This window comes from Haemaphysalis longicornis, unplaced genomic scaffold (genome assembly GCF_048455015.1).
Source record: "Haemaphysalis longicornis isolate Haplotype H1 unplaced genomic scaffold, Haemaphysalis longicornis Haplotype H1 scaffold_10, whole genome shotgun sequence".
In the NCBI taxonomy this organism is placed as follows: Eukaryota; Metazoa; Arthropoda; class Arachnida; order Ixodida; family Ixodidae; genus Haemaphysalis; species Haemaphysalis longicornis.
In genome coordinates, this window is record NW_027526204.1 from 22,613,607 (window position 1) to 22,638,599 (window position 24,993).

At 48.1% G+C, this 24,993-nt stretch overlaps 1 protein-coding gene across 1 annotated transcript; it reads left to right on the forward strand.

The window, feature by feature from the left end:
- The first annotated feature begins 515 nt into the window (after positions 1 to 515).
- LOC144159756 (endoribonuclease Dicer-like) lies at positions 516 to 24,178 on the forward strand. The gene is made up of 3 exons (XM_077691450.1): positions 516 to 843; positions 20,752 to 21,054; positions 23,999 to 24,178. The coding sequence occupies exons 1-3, from the start codon at positions 580 to 582 to the stop codon at positions 24,176 to 24,178; spliced, it is 747 nt and encodes a 248-aa protein (XP_077547576.1). The 5' UTR covers positions 516 to 579.
- Positions 24,179 to 24,993: the final 815 nt, after the last annotated feature.

Here is a 24,993-nt window from a genome sequence, read left to right on the forward strand (position 1 = left end):
AGTACCAACGTGCCCAGGACGCTACACTTATTCAGCCTTTATGTATTTATGCCCCGGATGCCTTGAACGCACAACATGACTCTGGTATACGTGACGGTAATGCGAAACACATGCCCAGAAATTTCATGTATTGTTATGAAATGAGCTAACTGGTCTTACGTCACCCGTTAGGTTGAGTATTTCAGGTGGCACAGAATGTCGCACAGGGCTTTATACACATTCACTGGTCTGTCAACACTGGTACGGACAACAAAGAGGTTGGGATTGGCCTCACCATTGCTAGCTGTAAAATCTGTACAATAATATTGGTTATTTTATCAAATATCAACAATAAACTATGAAGTGCGTCTTTTTAAAACAAGGATATTATCACCATGCAATACCATAAATTCATGATTTTCCACAATTTAAAGAAACAAGCGGTACTTTTGCCTCCTTGCAGGCATGGCGAGAGACGTTTTTTCTGGTGAGGTCAAACATTCACTACAGCTCGTCTGAGATCCCGCACAGATTTTTTCGTGTCACAAGCCAAGGAGCGGCGAAACCCATCTGGTCAGTGTGTGAATTGGGCGCCTGCAGATGAAGAAGAAGAAAAGGAGTGAGATGAGCGGGACGGGCCACGACAAAGCTCGGGAAGACATGGACAACAGTGATAGCTCGCACTCAAGAGGGCCCAGCAGCGTTCGACTGGAGTCGGTGCCTTCCAAGGTTGCGAGCGGCTTTTACAGATGGAGCATGCCCGTGCCTCGGGAGCAGTGGGACCCCCGCGACAAAAAGCTACTTGAAGCGGTGAAACCGATGGAAGAGGTCGAAGACATCCTGGGCTACTCTTTCCGCGATAAGGTGAGTCCGTTCTCTGCGCTGCTGCGAAAAGCCGACATTCCAAAAATGTAGGAAGCAAGCCAGAATCTGCTCGGCGCAGAGTCGCTCCTTTCACGGCGTAAGTTACTCTGCGCCGAGCAGAGTAGTGAACTAGAATGATCTAGTGGCGCGAACGGTGAGGAAGGGGCGTGCTCTTGTATGTAGAAAACGCCAGGTGGCGCTACTGCGCCCTCTTAGAGAGGCGCCACAGCGGCAGTCGCTGTACTTCAGGCGATCGGCAGTGGTTATGGCTGTCGTTGTTCCGATGTTGGGTAGTAATTAACCTTTACAAAAAAAAGGCTCGCGTCTGGCATCCCCGTTTAGCTTGCACTTCGGAGGCGCAACCCGGACAAATGCAGAAATAGGTACAATAGGAGGAAATAATTTGAATAATGAGCAGTTAAAGATCATCGCTGATAGATTGGAAGATGAAATCAATAAATACCCAGGCGAAAATTGGGATTACGGCGAAATGATTGCGTTCATAAAGGGTAAGATGAATGAAGCAAACGAACGAAACCGATGGAAAGGGAAGAGAAAGCCGAGAAGCTGGTGGAATAAGAAAATAAAAGAGGCTATTGACCAGCGAAGAAAGGTGTCGAGAGAACATAGAGAAGCAAAAAGAACTGGTATGGAACCGGAGGTAGTGAAGGAAAAGTGGGAGGTCTACCGTGGGAAAAAACTAGAAGTGCAGAAAATGGTGCAAACAAAGATCAAGCAGAAAAGCGAACAATGGATGGCAGAAATACGGAAGAAGGACAAAAGCGCATCCAAGAAGTTTTGGAACCATGTAAAATCACTAAGCTCAAAAAACGATAACCATCAAAAATTCCTGATTGATGAGGAGGGGGAACATTTAGAAGGAGAGCACGCGTTGGCGCATATTCATCGAGTGATTAGTGAGAAGTTTAGGACAATAGTGGTAGGGAAACCTGCACCGATAACATCAGCGCCACAAAAGACTGCGGAAAAGGAAATAAGTTTGAGCAACCTTGATTGGAAAAAAGCAGAGCAAAAGGTTTCCCCCCAGACAGCAGTGTGCCCGGACGGAATACCAATGCAACTGATAAACCTACTTGGACCTAAAAGTAAGGAATCGTTTATGAGGGCAATAGATAAGGTGTTAGAAACCAAACAAATACCAGAGGACTGGTTAGAAAGTAGGATGAATTTAATATATAAAGGCAGAGGAGACAAAGCCAGTATTGATTCATACAGACCACTCACAGTAACGTCAGTGGTGTATAGATTCGTAATGCAGGCGATAAAATTAGAACTTCAAGCGTGGATGGAAGAAAATGAACTACTTGGGGAACTGCAGAATGAATTTAGACAAGACAGGCGACTGGATGACAATCTGTTCGTGATAACGCAATGCATTGAAATAGCGAAAGCACAGAAGAGACCACTATGGATTACGTTCTTGGACATTAAAGGGGCATCTGACAACGTAAACAGAGAACGGCTGTGGAGAATGCTGCAACTCCAGGGATTAGATGAAGAGTTAGTACAGTTCCTTATAGCAATCTATAAAGACAATAGGGTGCACCTTACTTGGGAAGGACAGAAATGCGCGCAGCAGGTCAACATCCATCGGGGACTGAAACAGGGATGCCCTTTGAGCCCAATACTGTTCATGCTTTACATGGCAGGGTTAGAAAAGAAACTGGAAGAAAGTCAAGTACGGTTTAGCCTAACCCATATGCTGCAAGGCGAAGTGGTACAACAGCATATTCCGGGAATGCTATACGCAGACGACATTGTTCTATTAGCTGATAACCAAACCGATATGCAGCGGCTAATAAATACTTGCGGCCAGGAAGCCACTGACCTCGGATTAAATTTCAGTGCCGAAAAATCAGGAATAATGGTTTTCAATGACGCTACAACCGACGTAGTGTCTATCCAGCAAGGCGAATTACCTAGAGTGAAGGAATATAAATATTTGGGAGTGTGGATAAACGAAGGGGATAACTACTTAAGTACTCACGAGGAGCAACTTAAGGTTAAGGGAAAGCGAAACGCAGCTATAATGAAGTATAGAGCTCTGTGGGGGTATAACAAATATGAAGTAGTAAGAGGAATGTGGAAAGGAGTAATGGTTCCGGGTCTCACGTTTGCGAATGCTGTACTCTGCTTAAAATCAGACGTTCTATCAGGCCTTGAAGTAAACCAGAGAACGGTAGGACGTTTGGCCTTAGGCGCGCATGGAAAAACAACTAACGAAGCAGTTCAGGGAGACATGGGATGGGCGTCGTTTGAAGTTAGAGAAGCTCAGAGTAAAATATGCTTTGAGATGAGGTTGAGGGCAATGGATCAACGAAGGTGGGCAGCTAAGGTATTTAGGTACCTATACTTGAAAAGCGTGGACACGCAGTGGTTAAGAAAGACTAGAAGGCTAACGATGAAATACGGAAAGAACAGTGGGGAATCCAAAACAGCCAAGGTAACCAAAAAAGAGGCAAGGCAGATTGAAACGAATAAATGGAGGGAAAAAATGGAAGCTAAAATGTCGTTAGAGATGTACAGGGCTGAGAAGATGAGCATCAGAAAGGAAACTTTCTACGATAATTCCCAGGGCAGTGCTTTGCTTTTTGACGCTAGAGCAGGTTGCCTGCGAACTAAGAGTCTTGTGGGGAAGTATTCACAAAATGATGGGGTATGCGTGGTCTGCGGAAAAGAAACAGAAACTATGCGGCACATCGTGTTAGAATGTGAGGGTATCCATCCAAATCTACATGAAGGGAATATTGGGCTTTCAGAAGCCCTAGGATTTAAGGGTATCACAGAGGAAGTTAACTTCAAGGCTGTCGAGGTTACGAAAAGAAGATTAGAATGCTGGTGGACGAAAAGCAGAGAAGGGAATATTGCCTAGGGCAGTTACCACCTGTAACAGGGAAAAAAAGTATTTTGTGCCTAATAAGCTTTTTGTGCCTGCCCTAAGCAGCGCTAGTATTGAACCAAAAGTGTAAAACATAGGTATTTTAGTCCTTTTTGGTAAGATGACATGTCATCACCCCGATACAAAGGGGAAACCAATAGAAATCATCATCGTACCTTGCTAGGAACGTTTTGTTGCAAATCTGCCCGTTTGAGCTGCAGGGAAACGGCTATAAATCGAGTTGTTTGGTGTCGTCTGCTACCTGCGCAGACGATCGATAGGAGCGTACGCCTTCGATGTGCTGCCGGCGGAAAACTGCCATGTTTAATTCTTTACGAATGGATTTACTTATTTGTATTTACTGTAATAAAGTGCCGGCATGAACCTACTTGCGAATTTGCCTCCACGGAAGCAAATTATAACCAGTATTCACGCGTCCAGTAGCACCCGTGAGTGAGGAGGAGGAGGACAGAAACGTTTATTGAAGCGGAAAGTGCTGTTCTGGGTGGCCTTCCTAGTCCGGATAGCCGCGAGTCGTAGCAGCTGCTCTTGCCCGAGACACGAGGTTAACCTGCGTCTCTAGCAGGCAGCTGGTAAGAGAGTAAAAAAAAAATTAATTTAGGCGGCCTATTCTACTCCCTATATTTTGCACCCCAAATGTTTTCGAGTCTCACTTGCAGCGTGTGCGTGACATTGACAGGCCGGTAAGTAATACAAGAAATGCGAGCTTTTTGTTGTTTTATTGTAAGTGCAAGAAAGTTTTGAAGGTAAAAATGGAAACGCATTTTCTCTAGGTGGGAGTCACGACAATGGCATAGCCAAGCGAAGTTATGTCGCATAAAGGTGCTAAAAACAAAGCAAGACACCTGCGAGTTTATGTTGTGCGACTCAGCTTGAAGTACTTCGAAGCCTGGCGCTTTCGAGTGTTGCTGCTGTTAATGTTCTTAGTGAAAAAATGAAGGCGGTTTGTTAGATAAAAAGCAGTGAGCTCGGCTGCCACATTTTTGCAGTTGTCAGGGCAGCCAAGATGGAGCTCCCTTTTTGACTTTAACACCTCCACAATATCAAGAATTCTGTCTGAGTGGAACTCTCGAAGGCTAAACCACGTAGTGAAGGCATTTTCCAAATCAGCCACAAACTGGTAAGAAGCGCAGAGAGGTATAGAAGGCGTCCGTTGTCATTCATACCCGTGAACTCAGGTATACTTAAGTTTACCGCTTCTTCTTTGGTAATCAAAAGCAAATTTAGGCAGCTTTCACAGCCAGTCTGCCATATACTCTTCCTTTCTGCATAACCAGCGATGTAGAAAATGAGCTGGCTGTCACTCGATGCTTCTTGGGAATGATCTGGAAGCTTTCGCAGGAGTGCTGTGTCTGATGCATCGATGTTGCTTTGATCAAGGAGTTTGTCCACGAGTTCCTGCTTGAAGCTGGGAGCCCTTTTTTGGCCAGCATCTGCATCTAACAGTGAACTAAGGACGCCACGCTCGCAGTTCCTCTTGGAAACGGAATGGGCAAGGTTTTTGAATGCGAGACAGTTCACAGTAACCACGAACTGCTGAGGCGTCTGGTGCGAATTGCAGCCGACGAATTGCAGGATTCCGAAGAGATGCTCTGCAGGATCCTGGCTGAGACGACTAGTCATCACGTTTTTGAAACCTACATGTTGTGCGAGGTATTCCAACAGTGACAGCACACTGGACAGTGTCACGTGCAGTCCTGTGGCTGTCGACTGGCTTAAGAAGCCACCCTTTTCGTTGGTGTGCTTCTCCCATGCACCGAGGAAGGACAAAAAGTAATGTAGCTTGTCCACCGACGAAGAATTTGGTCGTAAAGCTTCAGCAGTAAAGCGAGATGTCATCACTCGGATTAGGTCACGGATGGTCCTGAAAGAAAAGCATACGTTTTATAGCACACATCAGGAAGTACATGTCTGGTGTCGCATGGTTGCATCTAACAATTGCCACCTGCTAAGGAATTGGCTTCGTGTACGCAAACAAAAAAATGTAGCATAGCTGAAATTTCCCCGCACGCCTCCTCGACCCCGCCCTGTACAACTTCACTCCCTTGATCACTTTGTCGCTGAAGAGCTGGAAACCTAAAGGCAGCCTCTGGACCTCGAAATCGGTGGGATCTGTGTGACTAGAAGTGATTCCATGCAGGGCTTGCGGAGCAACATTTTTTTCCATCCAAAGCCACCGCTTCGCGTACAGCCTGAAGAGACACCTAAAATATAAAAAAGGTTGTAATTTATACACCTCCCTAGATGAAATAAATATTATCTTGGTGAATCCAGCACAACCTGTCTAAACTTCACTTACATCGCCCTGTGGAAGTATGTAGTCGGAAGTCAGCAGGCCATTGCGGAGGCACCTAATCAAATGGGGAAAGTCCGATAGGAAGTGGAGCCGACGCTCTCGATCAACAGAATGCGGTGCGCTACACTTCGTGTTTCTTGAAGATGCACAAATTTCCATCAAGGGTCACATATTTCTGTTCCTAGTTGCTCCGTCGCTTGTTATGAAGTCGACATTGACCCCTGATTTCTCCGCCAAAATTACAGTTTCCAGCATTATTTTTACCAACGACGTACCTTTTATGTTGTTTTTCGTGGCAAATGCTGCAAGCACCTGAGTCCATTTACCAACACATGGGACAAGACGTATTGCCATCCCATGGTCATAGACGGTGTGCTTATGTTCGTCTGATGTGAAGGGGCCAAGATCCATGAAGCCTTCAATGTGGCCACCGTTGTTGACTGACAAATGTTTGGACAATTTCATTTCGTCAACCAGGAGGCTTCCGTGCAGCTTGAACTCATTCATTGAGCTCGTTTTCTCCCTCAGCTCGTCAAAAACTTTCATGCTAAAGCCAAACCCTGCTTTGTACGACTTCAGATACTTCCTAAAGGTTGTTTTGCAGGGTACTGCAAGTATTTTCTCCTTTCTCAGGTGCTCGTACGGCGCAGGGCTCTTCATTTTCATCATCAAGCAACTTAACACTCATTCATTTGAATATCTCATGCCTTTAGTGCTTCTCCGTGAGGAAGACTTGAAAATGTGACGCACCACCTCACGCTGCTTGGGTGGAAGCCCCGCTATCTTCGCAGTGGGAGCGTCTTCAGAAATTTTCGTGTTCCTTGCCACTGTTGCTGCAAGTTTTTTTGTAGGCCTCTTGTATGGTTTCGGAGTCGTGCAGACTTCTGTTTTTCAACCTTCAATCGCTTAGCAACGACTTTTCCTCTCGCCACGTGAACTCTTGGTCGTGAGGTGGCGGACTTCCTACTTTGCAGATGTTTCCGTTTGGCCTTGCATTCTGCGCAAACGGCACCTAAGCCAAAAAACAAAACAAAACAAGGTTGGCACGAGAGAATAACTCGCAAGATGCTGATACAGCTAATTTTCTGAGCAGCAAAGTTTGCAATGAACAAATTACCTTCAGAGGAAAATTTCCCCAGGCACTTAGTGCTGAAGGCAGCGTCTCCAAATGTGGTCGTTTGAGATCGCAGCTTCGGTGATAGCACGTGCAGTACATAACTAAACTCCGTAGCCGTCATGGCACCTTTGCAGGCCCGACTGCAGTCAGCTTCTTCCAGCACACTGTTCGCAACAGCTAGGGAATCTATTTCAACGCTACCGCATAAGACACCGCGGAAAAATGTTTGCGCCGACACTTTGTCGTCATGTGGGCGGAAGAGCACGGATTTCTCGTGAAACATTTCTAGCTTTTCTTCTCTTCGTATCTATGTGGTAGCGAAAAGAACGTTTCGATCGTCGGTACAATTTTGCCGGGACCAGAGCTTTGAAGGAAGCTTGACTTCTTGGAGAAGGCTCATTGTGAAAGCATCCTATTCCACAGAACTTGCGACTTCTTTTGGTGAGCCCTGCGGAGAGAGAGAAGCCTCGAGGTGTGGTGGCGCACCTCATCATTTTCGCCTCTTGGGCTTTGTCGTGGCTTCTTGCTGGCTACCGAAACTGAAACTCTTGTTGTTGCCCGTCTTTTTCTTTGCGGTTTCCGCGTGCTCGTTACAGAATTCGACGCACAGTCAGGCAGAATGGCAGGTACTGCACCTGGAGCCAGTGACGGCTTCCCGCGTGCAAGTCGCACTTCACAGCCGTTTATGACGTGGATGCAATCCCGTAATATGCACTCGAGCTACACGTGGCGCTCACAGACGGCTGAAGATATGGTCAAGGGTTTGTCTAGTCTTCCCAAATTTTGTTCCCACTTTTTGCGCAGTTCATCGTTCAGCGGAGCGGCGAACAAAGACGCCTTGGGTGCACCTGGGTAACCACTGGGACAACCCGGAGCAAAGCACTAGGTGTCCATCCTTCGTTTTGGCATCGCGCCTACCCGGCCTGTCTATATCCCCTATTCGACAGCACTCGCAATAGCTATTTACCTGACGACTGCATTGCTTTTGCTGCTGTAGGGGAACATCACGGAAACGTAAAACACGCAGAAAATGCAAGGCCGGCCTCGACCATACAGATGGACAGTCTGTATGACCGCGCGCCGCCAACGCATCGCACATCCGCTCGTATCGCCTGCGACACTAGCAGACGACACAGCGCTACTTTGTTTGTAGCCGTTGCCTGATGGCTCAAACGGGTCTGATAACCAACCGAACGTTCCTAGAAAGGTACAGGGGCAACAAAAGTAAGCGTCTTTCTTCCATAAAGGTTAATTACTGTACCACACTAAAAAAACTCCCACCTCCCCTCGCGGGAACCCCTGTGTAGATGCGACGCATAGGCGGAGCGGCGAAGGGACCGCGTTTTATAGCGCGCATAACTTTGAGGGGACTGCGTAAGCCGGTCCCAGTCGATGACGACGTTGGCGTACTTGTAAAGCGGCGTGGACTCTAGGTGTTTGAGCTAAGCGTGGATGTTGCTTCGCAGGAGAACGGCACACCGGTTATATGCGCAGCGCGCCCGAAGGAGAGAAAACCGCGGAAGAGAGAGTACTGCACATGCACCGGCCCCAGCGCGTCTGCCGCGGCTATGACGCAACGTGCCGCGGCTATGACGCAACACAATCCAACACAATCCACTTTAATCCAATCCAAGCCAAGCCAATTCAATCCAATCCAATCGAATCCAATCCAATGCCCCTCGCGAGAGAGTGTTCGCTATCGGAGAGGAGAGGGGGTGAGTGGCGGAGAGCGCAGCTGGCGTGGCGAGGAGAATGGGGGAGGGGTGGACAACGCCGACGACGACGACGAAGACGACGGAGGGACACGGCGAGTGAATCAGATGCTCTGCATCTAAAAAACGGCAGCGGCAATACCTGGCGAGCGCCCCTGGCCGCGGTAGACGCGTTTTGCTTCAGCCGAACGCTGCAGAGCGCTCCCGTTCGTGCCACTGGATCAAGACATTCTAGTTCACTGTAGCGTAAGGGAGGTGGTTACAAGGAATATGGTGGGTAGTCTTGGCAAGAAAGTTTGCTGTCACTCGTCCCTCCAGTGCTACGCGACCTCACACGGACATTTTTTAATTGATGCAATTTAATTACAAGCCACTTTACAATTGTTAGTTTACAAAGCAAAAGCTTCACTAAATTTTCAAGTAGTAATAATTTCTTATTACCAACGCTCGCACTAATTACGGTAAGAAAACCTCTTGTTTCGCTGTTGTCACATTGTGGAATAATTTGCCTGTCACGGTCAAATCATCATCTATTACGTCCTTTTAAAAAAATCTTAGAGAGTTTCTGTTGGTTTATTTGTGATCCTGTTTTGTTCATATTTATGATTGTTGTTCTCTTGTGTTTTCTTATGCTTCTATTTCCTTTGCGTTATCTTCAAATTGTTTGTATAACTTTTGTTAATTACTTTAGGCTTACTTTTTGAGTGTGTGAACATTATAGATTAACTTCACTTGTCTTTTATACGGTTTTAATTACATGATGAGCTCTCACGACCATTTGCTGCTTTTAGGAATTTATTTGTGCATTCATAATCGAGGGTCCACTTACAGTCTGTTGATTCTGGGACCCTCGTCTGTATATCAATATATTGGTACTGTTTTTTATGAAATAAACTCCCCGATACCCCCCCCCTTAAAAATATACACGATAGAACTGCGGCTACAAATTCATAGCCGAGGGTTTAACATTTTAACGGTATTTGGTGCGGAATGGCTTAAGTAATCGTATTAATATAAACGTGCGAATAAATTATGAAAGACTGCTTTGCTGGCAGTCGCGTACTTCAGCAAAAAGGGGCCTACTAGATTCAGCCAGCAGTTGTGTTCGAGAAGTGCAGAAACAGCACCGGAAGACGGAAGCAGGAAATTCGGAAGTGCACTATATAGGTGTAGCACTGTTGAACATGAGAAGAAAAATGGCAAGACAGATGGTCTTCGCTTTCCACATCGAGTGCATGGGCTCGCAACTTCATAACAGTAGCCGACCGATTTTTCGGACCTGGAGGGGAACGAAAATTAGTCCGAACAAAGAGCAGTCCGAAATATCCGCGAGTCGCAAAAGGGACATTTATTTCATTTAAACGAGACTGAAGAAGCTGAGACGTGGGCAGGGCATGTAATGCGAAGGCAGGATAACCGCTGGTCATTAAGGGTAACAGACTGGATCCCCAGAGAAGGCAAGCGTTGCAGGGGGCGGCAGAAAGTTAGATGGGCAGATAAGATCAAGAAGTTTGCGGGGATAAATTGGTCGCAGTTGGCACAGGACCGAGGTAATTGGAGAATAATGGGAGAGGCCTTTGCTCTGCAGTGGGCGTAGATAGGCTGGTGGTGATGATGATGATGAAGAAGCTGAGAATGGTTCCTTGTCTTAAATTTCTTCTTCGTGGGAGAATGTCTGCTTGCATCTCTTCGTCACTTTTTTTCGTGAGCATTGGAAAACAACGCCGAAGCGTTGTCATTGTGTTTCGTTGGTGGTTGCGGGAGGTCGGGAGTGTCTTTGTCGGAGTCAGGGTCGCTTTGCGGCAGGGCGGTCATTTTGCGCACCATCTCGTCGTCCGTTAGCTCCGCGCACAACGCAATGTTGCTGTCCCCTGCAGCAAACTCTTGTTACCTGCCACAACCATGGGCGTCCGGAAGGGGGGGCAAGGGGGGGCAACTGCCCCCCCTTGGAGATTGGGATATTTTTATGCACTACAAAAAAGCTGCACAGCTTGGTTTGCCCATAATTAAAATAACTTTACCCTGAAGGGCGGAAGATAGGAGAGAATGACACCGACGTTCTCTTTTGTCCCGTCCTTTAGCGCAAAATTTTTTTTAATTATGTACGTGAACCAACTAGCCCAACAATCCACGCTAATCAAATGATTAGCACACTCAGGTCCTGCGTATCCGTATGGAACGCTCTTCAGGACTGCGGTCAACATTGCACTTTAGACAATGGGGATCTTCGACTTACAGTCTCGGACTTGCCACAGACTCCCCGAGAAGCAGTCCGGCGTTCGATTTTCCCATGTATACCTATGGCTTCGGGGAATCCTCGGACTACCCGCGAACTCTCCGCGGTGACTCCGAGACTGTAAATCGAAGAGCCCCCTGACTAACATTGCCGGTCATGTGACGGCAGTGAAACAGACTGCCTGTGCTGGCTATTGAAGACTGCGAACAATTCTGATAACTTTGACGGTTTTTTGCTTTTTTTATGCAGTCATATTGCAAGAACATCATTTTTCGGACAAATTTGCAACTATATTTAGCTTAAAATCTTCACCGCTACACTAAGTAGGGAGAGCGTAACATCCTGCAGTGCCGTCCCATTACCTTGTACACCCTTTTTTCGAAATTGCGAAATGTCGGCACCACCCAAGCCCCGAAACAAAACCAATAAATCAGCCCCTCAAAACGCTTGTACGCCTGTAGTGCATTGAAAGTCAGCGACGCCAGTAGTATCTTTATTGTGTGAGCCATTTTAAAAGACTTCATCACACACATGTCATCTCGCAATTTGCCAAGAAAAATCCCAGGCGTCTGCAGCTGCTATTCAAGGAAGATTGACGGAGTGCAGTTGTATGTATGTGAACGTATTGTGCTTTGTGCTGGTGATCAGTTGGCGTGAGTCGAGAACCCTCACGCAGCGAGACTGACCACTCTTCTTTACAAAGTGACAGTAACTTTTCGCATTTTCTTTATTAACTTTATTTCTTTGTTCGGTAATGAAATCCAATGTATATTCTCCAAGTTTGGTTCTAATTCGCTGTTTGTAATTATTGTAACCACAAATAGCGCCTTTTTGGTGCTATCCAACCGTACCCTCCCCACGCCCCCCCCCTCCCCGGCTAATGGATGCACCCCCTTGCAAAAAGTTCTGCGGACGCCCTTGGCCACAACATACCCTCGCACTACCCCCAGCCGCTCCGACCTTCTCCAATGAAGAGGAACGCCAATGGCGACTCAACCTAACACACGAACTCCCCTGCCGATATCGACTTCACCTTATGCACCCTTCTTTGTACCCCACCCCTTTGCGCCCCGACTGCGGGTCCCTCGATACGCAAGACCACGGCATGTGGCAGTGCCCCCAATATCCATTCCCCCCTTTCACAGACCGAGAGCACTGGGCGAAGGCGTTGTGCAGCTCGGACCATTAGGTCCAGGCTACGATCATCCAGCGAGCTGCAATGGTCACCGGCCGGTTACCACCGCCGGTCACCCGCCACCCAGACTAGCACCATGGGGCTGAAATAAAGTTCTCTCTCTCAAAGTGGGTTACCCCGGCGGGAGTGAAGCCAATCCCCATCCAATCCGAAGCTAGCCAGCTGGTTAGGATTCAAAATTGAGTCGTCTTGGAGTCGCACCCCGACTGTTTCCCGGAATATTTTGTCCGAAAAATCGAACTTTTCGCTTACTTTGAGCGAAATATCCGTTCTTCATATAGATTACTCCTATGGGACAAGTGGGGGTTTTTCGGGAAAGTCCGGAATATCGAGCAAGTCCGATTTTGTTTAGTTTAGTAGGGGACAAAGAGAATAATTACACAGGACAAGCGCTTGTCCTGTGTAGTTCTTCTGTTTGTCCCGCGTTTTTCTGCGCTTTTAATCACCATGTAAACACAGGTATATTTGTTTCTTCAGTGATATAACACGTCTTTACCCGTTACAAAGGGGGATACCATTAGCAGTCGTCATCATCATTATCAGCAGCAGCAGCAGTTCTCGACGGCGCGTGCTCTATTGCAGACGTTTTGCAATTGAGGGTGGTTTTACTTCGACGCTGATTTGAAGCGCGCAAACACGCACTGGCGCTCCAGCGCAACACCCTCTGCTCGCCGTACCTTAAACGTTCCACCTTGTTTATGGTCTACCCACCGCGGTGGCTCAGTGGCTAAGGCGTGCTGCTGAGCACGAGGACGCGGGTTCGATTCCCGGCCGCGGCGGGCGCTTTTCTGATGGAGGTGAAAAACGAAAACGCCCCTGTGTACGAGATTTCGGCGCACGTTAAAGAACCCCATGGTTGCCGAAATTAATCCGGAGCCCTCCACTACGGCGCGCCTCAACGCCTGCGTGGCGTCGGCGCGTTGAACCCTAAAATCAATCAACTAAGTTTATGATCTCTCAACGAAAATAATAGAAATACTGTTTCTTTGAGGTGACAAAAACTGAGAAGCCTAAGAGGGTGCGCGCTCCCCGGTACCTTTGCACCCAAAAATCGTGCGTGCGCCCCGCCATCACCTCTCCGTATGTTTTCTTTTTTTTTTGTAGGAGGAATATTTGGGAACACCCAGAAAATACAACACACACCCATTAAAAGCGTTTCAGGCTAAATTAATTCAAAGTTGCAGCTTTGAAACCCAAAGCAGCACCAAATTCTGTTCTCGTATAGTGAAGCCGGACATCCTAATACTGAGAAATTTTGACACGTAGATCGTTAACATGCGGTTTTCGCCATATTTTTTTTTTGCTAAAGCCACTGCGCGAGCCGGGGACGCTGGGCGGTTGCCGCGAGGCATGCGCTCACTAGCGCGCAGAATTTTCTTGGTATTTTAACGCATTACGTGCCACACAATACGGGCTGCTACAATAGCTCGTCTGTTAAAATGGAGCAGGAATGCGTCATCTATTGCTTACTCCTCACCTAGCCGCTGTGACTGAGCAATTGGGGCTTTGCGAAGTTTCACCATTAGGCTTTTCCTGCCAAAATAATGTGAAGGCATACAGTGTCTTGCATCATGTTTAATTATAAGTTATTGTAAATAGTGGCCTCAATGTAGAGCCCCGGAAATGGCGGGATGTGAACTCACGACGTCAAGTGCAAGACGTACGCTGTATTCTCTACAAATTTTTCTTCCAGTATATGACAAGAGCACCCATTGCAGATACAGTGATCTCAGGTTTCGCTGCCTCCTGTACGAGATACGCTCTATTAAACTGTTGTAGTTCACTGTATCCGGTGCAAGGAATTGAACCGGCAGTTGTCCTTGTCGTACCGTATTTACTCCCCTAATGATCGCACTCTTTTCCAAAAAAAAAGGATGCGAATTTCGGGGTGCGTTCATTGCGCGGGGTAAATTTTTCGCGAAAAACTTTTGAGCACAGAAAAGGCAAGCGAGTTGCGAGTCAAAATATTTACGATAGGTCTCATTAACATAATAAAAATAATAAATAAAAACAATAAAAACTCCTCACACCACCGCCAGCCGCTTTACGAAGTGACGCAGAATGCAGTGTTTTCATGAAATACGGAACGTGCCGGAACGAGTTTGCTACGAGGTGACAACAAGGCAACCAATAAGTGAATAAGTGGCTGTTGCTGTCACAGTGCAGGATATCAAAACAGACAAGCGGGCCGACGCAGCAAGCTTAGTGCATTTTTTTTTTGCCTTGTGTCTGCATTATGTGTATTTAGTTAGAGTTTCTTCCTCTTCAATATAGAACGCATCCTTGCCGATATCGCTAATGCCTGCATGTCTGCGACAATAACGTTGCCATGTCCGCTTTTAAAGGGAAGAGAGAGATAATCAACTTTTACTGAGCCCTTTAAATAAGGTGTGTGCGCGCAGGCACCAGATGGGGTGGTTCCCTAGTCACGGGACCCATATCTGTCCAGCAGCTCCTGGGCCCTGGCCACCAGTCCGTACTGAGTGGCCAGGTCGGGCTGGACAGCAAGGTCTCCCATCGCTGGAGGGGGTTGGGGATAGGGGTGGGTGGAAGGGAAGGTGGGGGGGTTTTGAGTTTCGTGCACTCTCCTATGATGTGCGTGAGAGGGCCTCTCTTCTCCTTGCAGAACGGGCACGAGCTGTCGTGCTCTGCCGGGTACATCCTGTTCAGGAGCACGGGATGGGCTAGCGACCCGGCTTGCATGTGAAGAACGATCGTCTGATGTCGTCTGTCCAGCTGCGGATGCGGACCGGGAAGCCTACATTGCTCGCTTCGGTACATTTGGACTATGTCTTTGTAGCTCTTGGCGGGGTGCGGTAGCTCGTTTTCGGCCCGGATTCACATTTCTCGGGCGTGGTGGTCGGCGAGGAGGTTGCCTTCCACCTGCGAGTGAGCTGGGACCCACACGAGCTTGATCGCTTGTCCCGGTGGCCTTCGTTTGTTTAAAATGGCTAGTGCCGTGGGAGAGACTCTCCCCCTCCAGTAGCGCGCGTATGACGCCTTGGAGTCGGTTACCACGGTCTTCGCCTCCGGCGTAGCCAGGGCGAGGGGCATTGCCACATTTTCTGCTTCGGCCGGGTCCGTTGTGCGCACCGACGCACTGGTGACCAGCTTGTCGGTGGTGGTGACGACCGCTATTGCCTTCGTGCCAAGTTTGGGGAGCGAGGCGTCGACGTAGAGTACCCGAGGGTCCTCTTCCAGCTGCCTGGCCATAGCTTTGGCCCGCGCCGATCGCCTCTCGTCGTGCCTTCCCGCTTGCATGTTACGGGGTAGGGTTTAGTCTCGATTTATTCTTGCCACTCCTTGGGGAGCACCGCCGTCTTTGGCTGTGGTTCGATCTGCATCTGATCTTTCTCAGGACGGCACGGCCGTGCTAGGTCTTGCTCAGCAGTATTCGTTGGTTCGACAGGTGAGCCTCGATCAGCTCTTCAGCGGTGTTGAGCGTGCCCATGTCCATCAGACGTTGCGTCGACAAGTACATCGGTATGCCCATGGCGGTCTTTGTTGCTTTTCTTATCGTTGCGTTGAGCGCTTCGCTATCCACCTTCATCAGCCGGAGGTAAGGGGCGGAGTAGGTGACGCGCCACACGACGAAAGCCTGCATCAGACGCAAGGGGTCTTCTCCCTTGAGTCCTCTGGTCCGGTTGGCAACTCTTCTGAGCATGCTCGCGATCTGTTCCGACTTGTTCTTGATTTTTGTCAAAGCCGCCGTAGCCCTGCCGTCGCTTCGCAGCAACAGGCCCAGAATGCGGGTCTGCTCGGTCGGAATGATGTGCGTGCCGTCGATGGAGATGGTCATGTTCGGCGACCCCTCCTTCTTCGGTCTGCCCGGTTGCACCATGAGCAGCTCCGATTTCTGTGGAGCGCAGCTCAGGCCGCAGGACTTAGCGTACTCGTGGACGGTCGTTGCCGCTCTCTGCAGCACCTCCTCCGCCCAGGCGTCTGAACCCGCGCGACTCGTCCACACCGTGATGTCGTCGGCGTAGAACGCGTGGTCCACGCCTTCAATCTGCTTGAGTAGTTCGGGTAGGGAGAGGAGGGCCAGGTTGAAGAGCAGAGGCGACAGTACCGACCACTGAGGGGTGCCCCTGTCTCCGAGCTCCACGGGTTCCGACCGTTCCTCGCCTATTCGTATCGTAGCCGTCCTCTTTGTGAGGAAGTCCTTGATGTAGCCGAAGGTCGTGCGGCCGCATCCCGTCTTTTTTTTTTTTTTATTTGAAAGATTTCAAGAGATGAACGTAACATATACACATAAGGTGGAGGGCAAAAGGCTACAGCCTGACGAGGCCCTTCCTCCCAAAGTAGATTGCACCGAAGTCGGGAGCAGCACACACCACAAAATCAAATGAAAAGAAAAAAAAAGATACAGTATTTTCTTATATGGTACAGAAAAGGAACAACACAGCGAGCATATTTGTCGAAGCCCAAAAAACAAAATAAAAAACATCGTAAAAGGAAAAAAAAAGTACATACACACACATAAGACATCCACTAACAATTTTACCGCAATAATTTACAAATCAGCGGAAAAGATAGAAAAAAGCATGACATGCACACGTTTAATAGAGCCAACAGTTCAGTTTAAAAGTGAAAACATGACAAGGAAGTCAAGTTTAACACAGAAAGTTACTCAAAAATAAAAAACAAGCTTAATTAAAGTAAGAAACGCGAACGTTACACTCTTTCAGCGAAAATTATAGTCTGCTAACACATTGAAAATTGGGTACAGTCGAATCCACTTATAACGATACCGCTTATAACAATATATCGGATATAACGATGGACAACGATTGCACCGTCCAATTTTGTATGCTTTCTATGGTAAAATAACCCGCTTATTACGATGCTCCCAAACCGCGATATCGGATATAGCGATTGAATCCGCTTACCGCGTGCGCCGAAAATGCGAGCTGCCGCCGGCCCTGGCGCCGGAACTCGGCGCCGACAGCACGCGACGCGCCTTGCATCCCGTCCAATCCTCAGAAAACGAGTCGACTGCGCCAAGCGAGAGGAGGAGCAGCTTTTCTTCCCGACTCCCCTCCCGGAGCCGCTGCTTTGGCCTCGTCCGCGCGTCCGGCCGAACCAACGTTCGGCTGGTTCGGCCAGTTCGGCTCGTACTGCTCGCAGCTCGGAAGTTTCCCTCGCCTTTTCTGCGCGCCGAACTGAGTGCTTTTTTTTTCTCCGCATCTGCCTCCGTTCAACGTTTCACCAGTTTCACTGCGGAGTCGGACTGAACGTTCGGACGCCATGGCCGATTCGCCTGCGGCGCTGCGGCGAGCATCTAATTGCCTGGAGCAATTAGATGCTCTCGAAAAAGATGTGCGTCAGCTTCGCGTGAAGCAGTCAAAGCTGACTGACTATGGCTTTTCTGCAAACGAGTAGTTGCACTACCTCACTTGCATGCTAATAAAATGTTTTGATCTCTCTTGTGGCTTTTTTTTCTCGACCCGCTTATAACGATTATCGGTTATAACGATGGGATTTTCTTGGCACTTGGATATCGTTATAAGTGGACTAGACTGTATATCGTTGTAGCAATACCTGAAGCAAATGTTTTTTAAACAGTTTTATGGATTTAAACTCTTTAATAAGCGCTTCAATCTCCTCGTTATTATTTAAAAAGTCTATGACCTGATATTGCTTCAACTGAATGCCATAATTCGTTCTAATTCTCGGCTTTCTGTAATGTTGTTTTCTTAGGGGGTACGCTGTCTGTGGTGAAGATTCCAGATTCGGAAATAAGTTGGGGTGTTCATAAAATATGTGGTGGATATCCTGCGCGCGTCTTAAATTAACTAAATCATGGATTTTTAGAATGCCCAAGCTTCTCCACTGTTGTTTTGTACTATCTCTATAGGATAAATTCGCAATAGCCCTGATAGCTTTTTTTGTAGTACAAGTAAAGCATTCAAATTTGAGTTTGTAGTATTGCCCCAAATCAGAAGACAATAGTGCAAGATGGACTGAACAAGAGCAAAATACAACTGCTTTTTAAGCCAACAGGGTAACAAACACTGAAGTTTCCATAAAATGCCGACAGAACGCGATAACTTAGTACATATGTGATTTACATGATCATTCCATGACAATGCATTATTAAAAATAACACCCAAGAAACGTATTGAGGGGACCACTTCAAGAATCGATTCACGAAATAGAAGCACTGGAGCAAAATCTAACTGCTTATTTTTTGCTCTAAATATTACGCATTTTGTCTTTTTGACATTTAGTTCTAACTTATTTCCTATTAGCCATTTGGATAATTCCTGAAGCCACAAATTTGCATTCTTGGTAATGATTTCGAGGTTGGGACCTGTAAAGAAAACATTAGTATCGTCTGCATAAAGAACTATTGATGGGGTTCTATTGAGGTTCTCCAGGACGCTCGCGTGAGACACGTTGTCAAAGGCCCTCTTGAGGTCCAGTGCCAGTATCCCCCGCGGTGCGTTCTTCGTGGCTCGCTTGACTACTAGTTCGTTCAACTGAACGAGGACGTCCTGGGTGCTCAGGTGTTGCCGGAACCCGTACATGGTCGCCGGCATCTGGTCCGTGTCGTCCAAGAACGCTTGAAGTCTCCTGAGAACCATGCGCTCCACGACCTTTCCCGCGCAGGACGTGAGCGATATCCGGCGCATGTTCTCTATCGTCAGTGGCTTTCCGGGCTTCGGTATGAAACGTACCTCGGCCTCTTTCCATTCGGCAGGCAATCGCGAGCTCTCCCAGGCCTTGTTGATGTGACCCAGGAGCCCGTGCGCCCCGTGTTGCTCATGTTCCCGAGCAGCCTGTACGTAATACCGTCCGTTCCCGGCGCGCTCTTCTTATTGCTATCGTCAATGGCTGATAGGAGCTCCAAGATTGTGAATGGCTCGTCCAGAATTGGGTTCTCGGGACCGTCGTACTGTTCGGGTATCGGGTATTGGCCCTTTTCCGTCTTGAGGTAAGTCTTCTCCAGGTCTTTCAGCAGTCGCTGTCCGTCCCCGTCGTAAGCGTTGAGGACCTTGGTCAGGTTACGGTTGCTCGCAGTCTTGCTGCTCAGCGGGTCGATCAGGTGCCGCAGCAGGCACCAGGTCTTGCGCGCCGTCAGCTTGCCCTGCAGTCCGTCGCACATGCTCAGCCAGTTTTCGCGGCAGAGCTTGCTTGCGTACTCGGGAAGAAAACCGAGGTACACGCGACCATCATCAGCTAGACATGGCACACATACGACATACTGTCGCGGCAAGTTCAGGGTGCGATCATTACGCGAGTGCGATGATTATGCGAGTGAATACGGTAATTCAACCTCGGGATTTGGTCTTTTGAAGTCACGCGACAAGCTACGAAGCTGGTGTGTCGAGTGAGATAATGAAAGTGGTTGGTGCGCTGCCGTCTCTTGAGTGTTTAGCAACCTAGCTGCTGTCATCATCATGCTCCCGCGACGTGAAAAATCGAAGTGATGAGACCGTTAAAGTTTACACAACATACGACTCTCGTAGTAAAATTACCCTTTCTCCAGACGTTACATCATGTATTTCTGAACTAACACTCGAGCTTCGCGGCACAAAATGCCTGCCTGGAATCAGCCCTGTGGGTTCAAAACGCAGTAGAAGTCATGTCTCGTTAATATGGACCTCATTATTATGGACACCCCGCAATATGGACGAAAGTTTTCGTAACCGGTCTCTCGCCATACGATTCTGCCCCGTTAATATAGAAACCCGCAGTCCGGACTATGGACGGCTGTTTTGTTGACGGAACGGCTAAACACACGCATTTCTGTCTCGTTGTTATGGACACGGGCCCACAAAGCAAAAAATATAAAAAATGACGGGTGACTCCCGAGGCCCCAGCGCGTACCAGGGTTTTACTTTTTGCTAAAGCATACAAAGCCGAAGCATGCACTTATCTCAGAACGCTCTTCCTCCCAGTACCATCGAATTAGATCGAGAACATTCGTGATCACTGAATAACACTCTAGGATAGTGACGACAGGGTTGACACCATTTTCCCATCAAACAAGATTGCCCGGCGTGGCATACACCGGAAATTGCAACTCCTCAGGCTCAGGACAAGATAACAGGACAATACTGCAGGCCAATATTCGCTGAGCATAACAGGCAACGCTCCTCTGGTCAGTTCGGTGGACGAAATGGCTGGTGATGAGCGCAAGCAGAACGAGCTTTCCCTTATGTACCCTTAAACGATTACTCCTAGAACGAGCTTTCCTTAAATGAATATTTCTTAATGTTCGTGTTTTTGACCTGGATTCGTAATTATGGACGACTAACATTATGGACGATTTTTCTGGGGAACAGACGTGTTCATATTAACAAGACATGTCTGTAATAGCATGTTGCCCTTGAGCACAGCTTGGCAGCGCGTAGCTGGAGTTCATGCGCACAGCGCATCATTGAGCACACTGTGTGTACAATCGAAGCCTTTCCTCCTTCCCGCAGGGCTTCCTGCTTGTGGCGTTCACGCACGAGTCGTTTCCGGCCTCGGCGCGTGTGGTTCCGGGCTGCATGAGACCGATGGACTTTATGGGCGACGCTCTGCTCAAGTTCCTGCTGTCGGCGCAGCTGTACGGGTGTGTGCACCCCCTGACGTCGGGAAAGCTCACCCAGACCCGGCAGCAGCTGGAGTGCAACCGGTTCTTCGCCTTCCTCACCGCCCATCTTGGCATGCACCGCCTGCTTCGGTGCGGGTCTCCCGCCCTGAGCGATGACATTGTGAGCTACGTCAAGGAGATCAAGGGCAAGGTGAGTGGGCTTGACACCTATAAACAAATATTCGGCTGTAGGCGCATCGTAGGGCTGTCAGAGCATGGCAATTACTGTTGTTCCGAAGTTGGCAGACTGGTGTTTATTAAAGGGACCCTGTAACACTTTCGATAAACCCTTTCACTCTTTCCTTCGCGTCTGGAAGCACTGCGAAAGCTATAGTAATCGCCAGCACGGAGCAGCACTGCGTGATTTGCTCGTCGCACCAGATACGCCTTCCGTTTCTGCTTTGTTTGTGTGGCTTTATCTTTAAAGTTGCTATCGAAAAGCGTTCATGGCTGCAACTGAAGGGAAACCGGCCAACAGCCGCTACATGGCCTTAGTGACGTAATTCAGGCCGTCGCATCTCCTCAAGACCAGGAAAGAGAGAAAAATATTTTGAGCGTGTTTCCAAGGTACCTGATGGGCGTAGAGCAGTAATTTTTGGCTGAGGTACTTTGCGAACCTGTAATCCAAGTACGGGGTTTGTTGGGTGACTACGTTCTGCAAGCATTCAAGATTTCAAGAAAAGTTGAAAAAACTGTTGCAGGGTCACTTTCAAAGCACCCTCCACTGCCCCTTTTCCACTTCTACAGTAACTTTCGCCACTTTCCAGCGTTGAAATTTTTTTGGTCGCATTGACACATGTCCCCTTTCTGTGTTTGGGCCCCTGGGAACGAGGGTAGACAGAGACAGACCAGTGACAGAGTAGGTTGTCTTCGATGCCCAATTTTGGGCAGTAGTCGCGTAGAAAGTGAGCAGGCACCTCCAATCGACAAGAAAACAAACTAATGGCACAGCTAGGCAAAAACAAAAATGTGAGAGCTGTCCGAAGTACAGAGCAGTGATTCGCCATAATGGGGTGTAGCGCCATTATCCGCTCACTGCTACCACTGCCATTCAAATTTCCCGCCTTCGCAGTGCGCGCGCGCCCTCTGCCTGAAACTGCGCCAGCAGAAATTCTGTTCGTTTCGTGCTTGCTTTTCCTCTCGCACCTACCGGCGTTGAACTTCCGCTTTTTTTTTCTCGCTTACTATCATAAAAACCAACACAACGGGCGTCCCCAACTAAATGAACGTGGGCGCTGCAGGTTAATTACGTATATTTTGCGTCAAATGTACCAACAGTTTTCTTTCCGGTAAACAACAGGGAGATGTATGACAAGCGGAAGTGGTTCAAGAGTGTCGAACGCTTATGACTAGCATTAATAAATAAGCTACGCGTAAAAGTACCGTCACTTCGTGCCCCCGGAAGCGTCTGGCGGCCATTTTTTTCTGGCTTGTAGTGTTGCCATCTCCCCACGAAACCGCAGCCGTTTTGACGGGCAGACTGAGTGAGAGAGAGAGAGAGTAAACTTTATTTGAAAATAGGGAGAAGGGAATGTAGCAGGAGTTATGGGTGAAGTCCTATTTCCAGGACTCCAGTAGCAAATGCTCCTAGCTTGGCTCTCTCTCGCAGCTCACGCTGTCTCGAAAGGTCCGAGCTGGACAGTGCTAAATCCCAGGACTCTCTAGAGGTTTGGTAGGTTTTCTTTTGCCAAATTATAGGGCAGTTCTAGACTGTGTGGAAAAATTCCCTTCTTAATTTGCATTTGTGGCATTCTTCGTTGTATCTGTCTGGGAACATGAGGAGCAGTCTGGATTTGTGTGAGAAATCATTGGTTCGTAGTTGTCTTATGTTTCTTGCTTCTTCGGCATCTACCATGTGATGCGGTGCGGGCATGGTCTTTCTCGCTTGCCTTTGTACGTAAAGGCTTTCATTAAGCGACATGAAGGGAGGGAGGGTGTAAGAGTGGTCCGTTTCCCTGCGGCTGTTGATTTGCGTCGCTAGAGATTTGCGTCTCATTTCCTTCAAGGCCTTCGTGTGCTTGGCTCCACAATATTCTATGTTGGCCTTTTTGTTCGGCTGGTAGAATCTTCCTGGTTTCTATGGGAATAAGGCCGTATATTAGATTTCTAATGGCTCTTGTGGAGTCCGCGATGATGATGAGGTTTTTGTTGTTATATTCTCCCCATCTTAGGGCGAGTAGTATGGCTGTGGTTTCTGCCTCTTCAGATGTTTGTTTTCTGCTCATGAGAAAGTCCAGGAGTTTGCCCCCTGCATCCACAATTATGGCTGATGATACTCCCTGGTGGTTGGTGGCGGCATCCGTGTATACTGCATCTACATTTTTCCCGTATGTATGAGCGGTCGCCCTAGCGGCTCTAGCGTCCGCGCAGCAGAAAGAAAGAGAGAGAGGGGGAGAGGAGAGGCGCCCAGAAACAAAATGGCAGCGTCCATCTGTAAACAAATATCATGTGATGCCGACCGACCAATGAAAATCTTGACGGCACATACAATGAGAGAAAAGAGTGCCGTAACTTTATTAGTGACATTAGTCTATGCTCACTAACGGCGGGGGAAGTGGGTGGACGATTGTAAATAAAGGAAGCGCAGATTGCACGAGCTCGACTCTCTCCTCGAGATTGAGTTACCGGCACTTTCTCTTTCTTCTTATAGCCGGCTCTCTGTTCTTTCCGTATACAATTTCACAGTATTTGACATTTTTTTTATTGTTTATTGACAAAAACGATGTGCAATAGCTGTCTGTCTTGGTGCCAAGGCAAGAGGCGGCATTGAAAGCCACCTGACTGGGCCTTCGGCACCAGACAGTACACGCAGCAAACATGAGCGCGACATACTTCAAACCAGATTGCTGGACCTCAAACGCTCAAAACACACTAAATCATCAAACATCAAACATTGCATCGAATCAATCATTACATCGAATAAAATATAAAATGTTCAAACGCATTGCCGATTATCAAGCGCATGCAATAAAAAAAACACATACAGAGTGTCAAACACTTTGTCAAACAAACAGAGTGTAAAAACATTTAGCCTTGGTACTGACAGTGCGCATATTTCTGCGGGCCTAATGCCGTTCTGGTTCAACGTGTCGTAGGAGGAACCACCAAGCGAGCCCAAGTGTCCGCCAAAGCCCCTGGCCGACCTATTCGAGGCCCTGGCATGCGCCGTCTACTTCGACTCCGGACAGGACCTGGCTACCGTATGGCGATCCGTTTTTCCCAATCTGCGGCCACACATCGAGTCCCACGTTGGAAGCTTGAGCGGGCACTTTTAGTTCGCAGACCCGGCCTGGAAATGTGTGAAAGATGCATAATAAATTGGCTGCCTGTCGGACGACACGCCCGAGTCAAGTTCATTTAGTAACCGCGGAAAATTGCACACACTAGGATAATGCGGCACTATGATATGCACATATTCGTGTTTTCAGGAGCCCTTAAAGGGGTACTCACACACAATTTTGAAGGCCATGATAACTTCGGAGATAGGCTGATGTTAACACACGCATTATCTGCAAAACATCAGGGGGCAAATAGCGCCTAGAACATATTGTTACGTCCGGGAGGGATTTATTAAGGCAAGAACGCAGGCTCCGGAGGCAGGGAAAAGTCAAGCACCGTTGAGCACGACGCGAGCAGCGGTCCGGCTTCTTCTTCCTCTAGTCCAGAGAGCCCAGCTCCCGCATCCTCTTTCTCCTCTTCAGCTGATCCAATCCACTTGGCCAAGCCAATGTTGCAGAATTGGTTTACCGTTACAATATTTAAAATTAATTTTAGAGTGTGCGAAACGCAACCGAGCAGCCAGCGGAGCACCTCGCGCCATCGACATTCAATTTCATGCCCCCAAACGTACACTTGATAGCCCGAAAGATGTTTCTTGCAAATGCAGCAGAAGGATGACAAATTGGGCTTCGGAGCAAGCAGCGCCAAAGAATGAACGGCGACAGAGCGCTCAACTCTCAACGGAATTGTATTAGAAAAAAACATACAACAGTAATCCATCGTTAGAGCGAAATCGCTTTACTCGAAATATCGCTTTATTCGAAATTTCTTCTGGTCCCTACCCAAACGCATGTTTGGGTAGGGACCAGAA

What these genes read in the sequence shown, in the direction of transcription:
- LOC144159756 (XM_077691450.1), top strand. Translation starts at nt 580, where the DNA reads ATGAAGAAGAAGAAAAGGAGTGAGATGAGCGGGACGGGCCACGACAAA. An exon ending in GCTACTCTTTCCGCGATAAG is followed by an intron (nt 844 to 20,751) that starts GTGAGTCCGTTC and finishes TCCTTCCCGCAG; the next exon opens with GGCTTCCTGCTTGTGGCGTT. An exon ending in TCAAGGAGATCAAGGGCAAG is followed by an intron (nt 21,055 to 23,998) that starts GTGAGTGGGCTT and finishes AACGTGTCGTAG; the next exon opens with GAGGAACCACCAAGCGAGCC.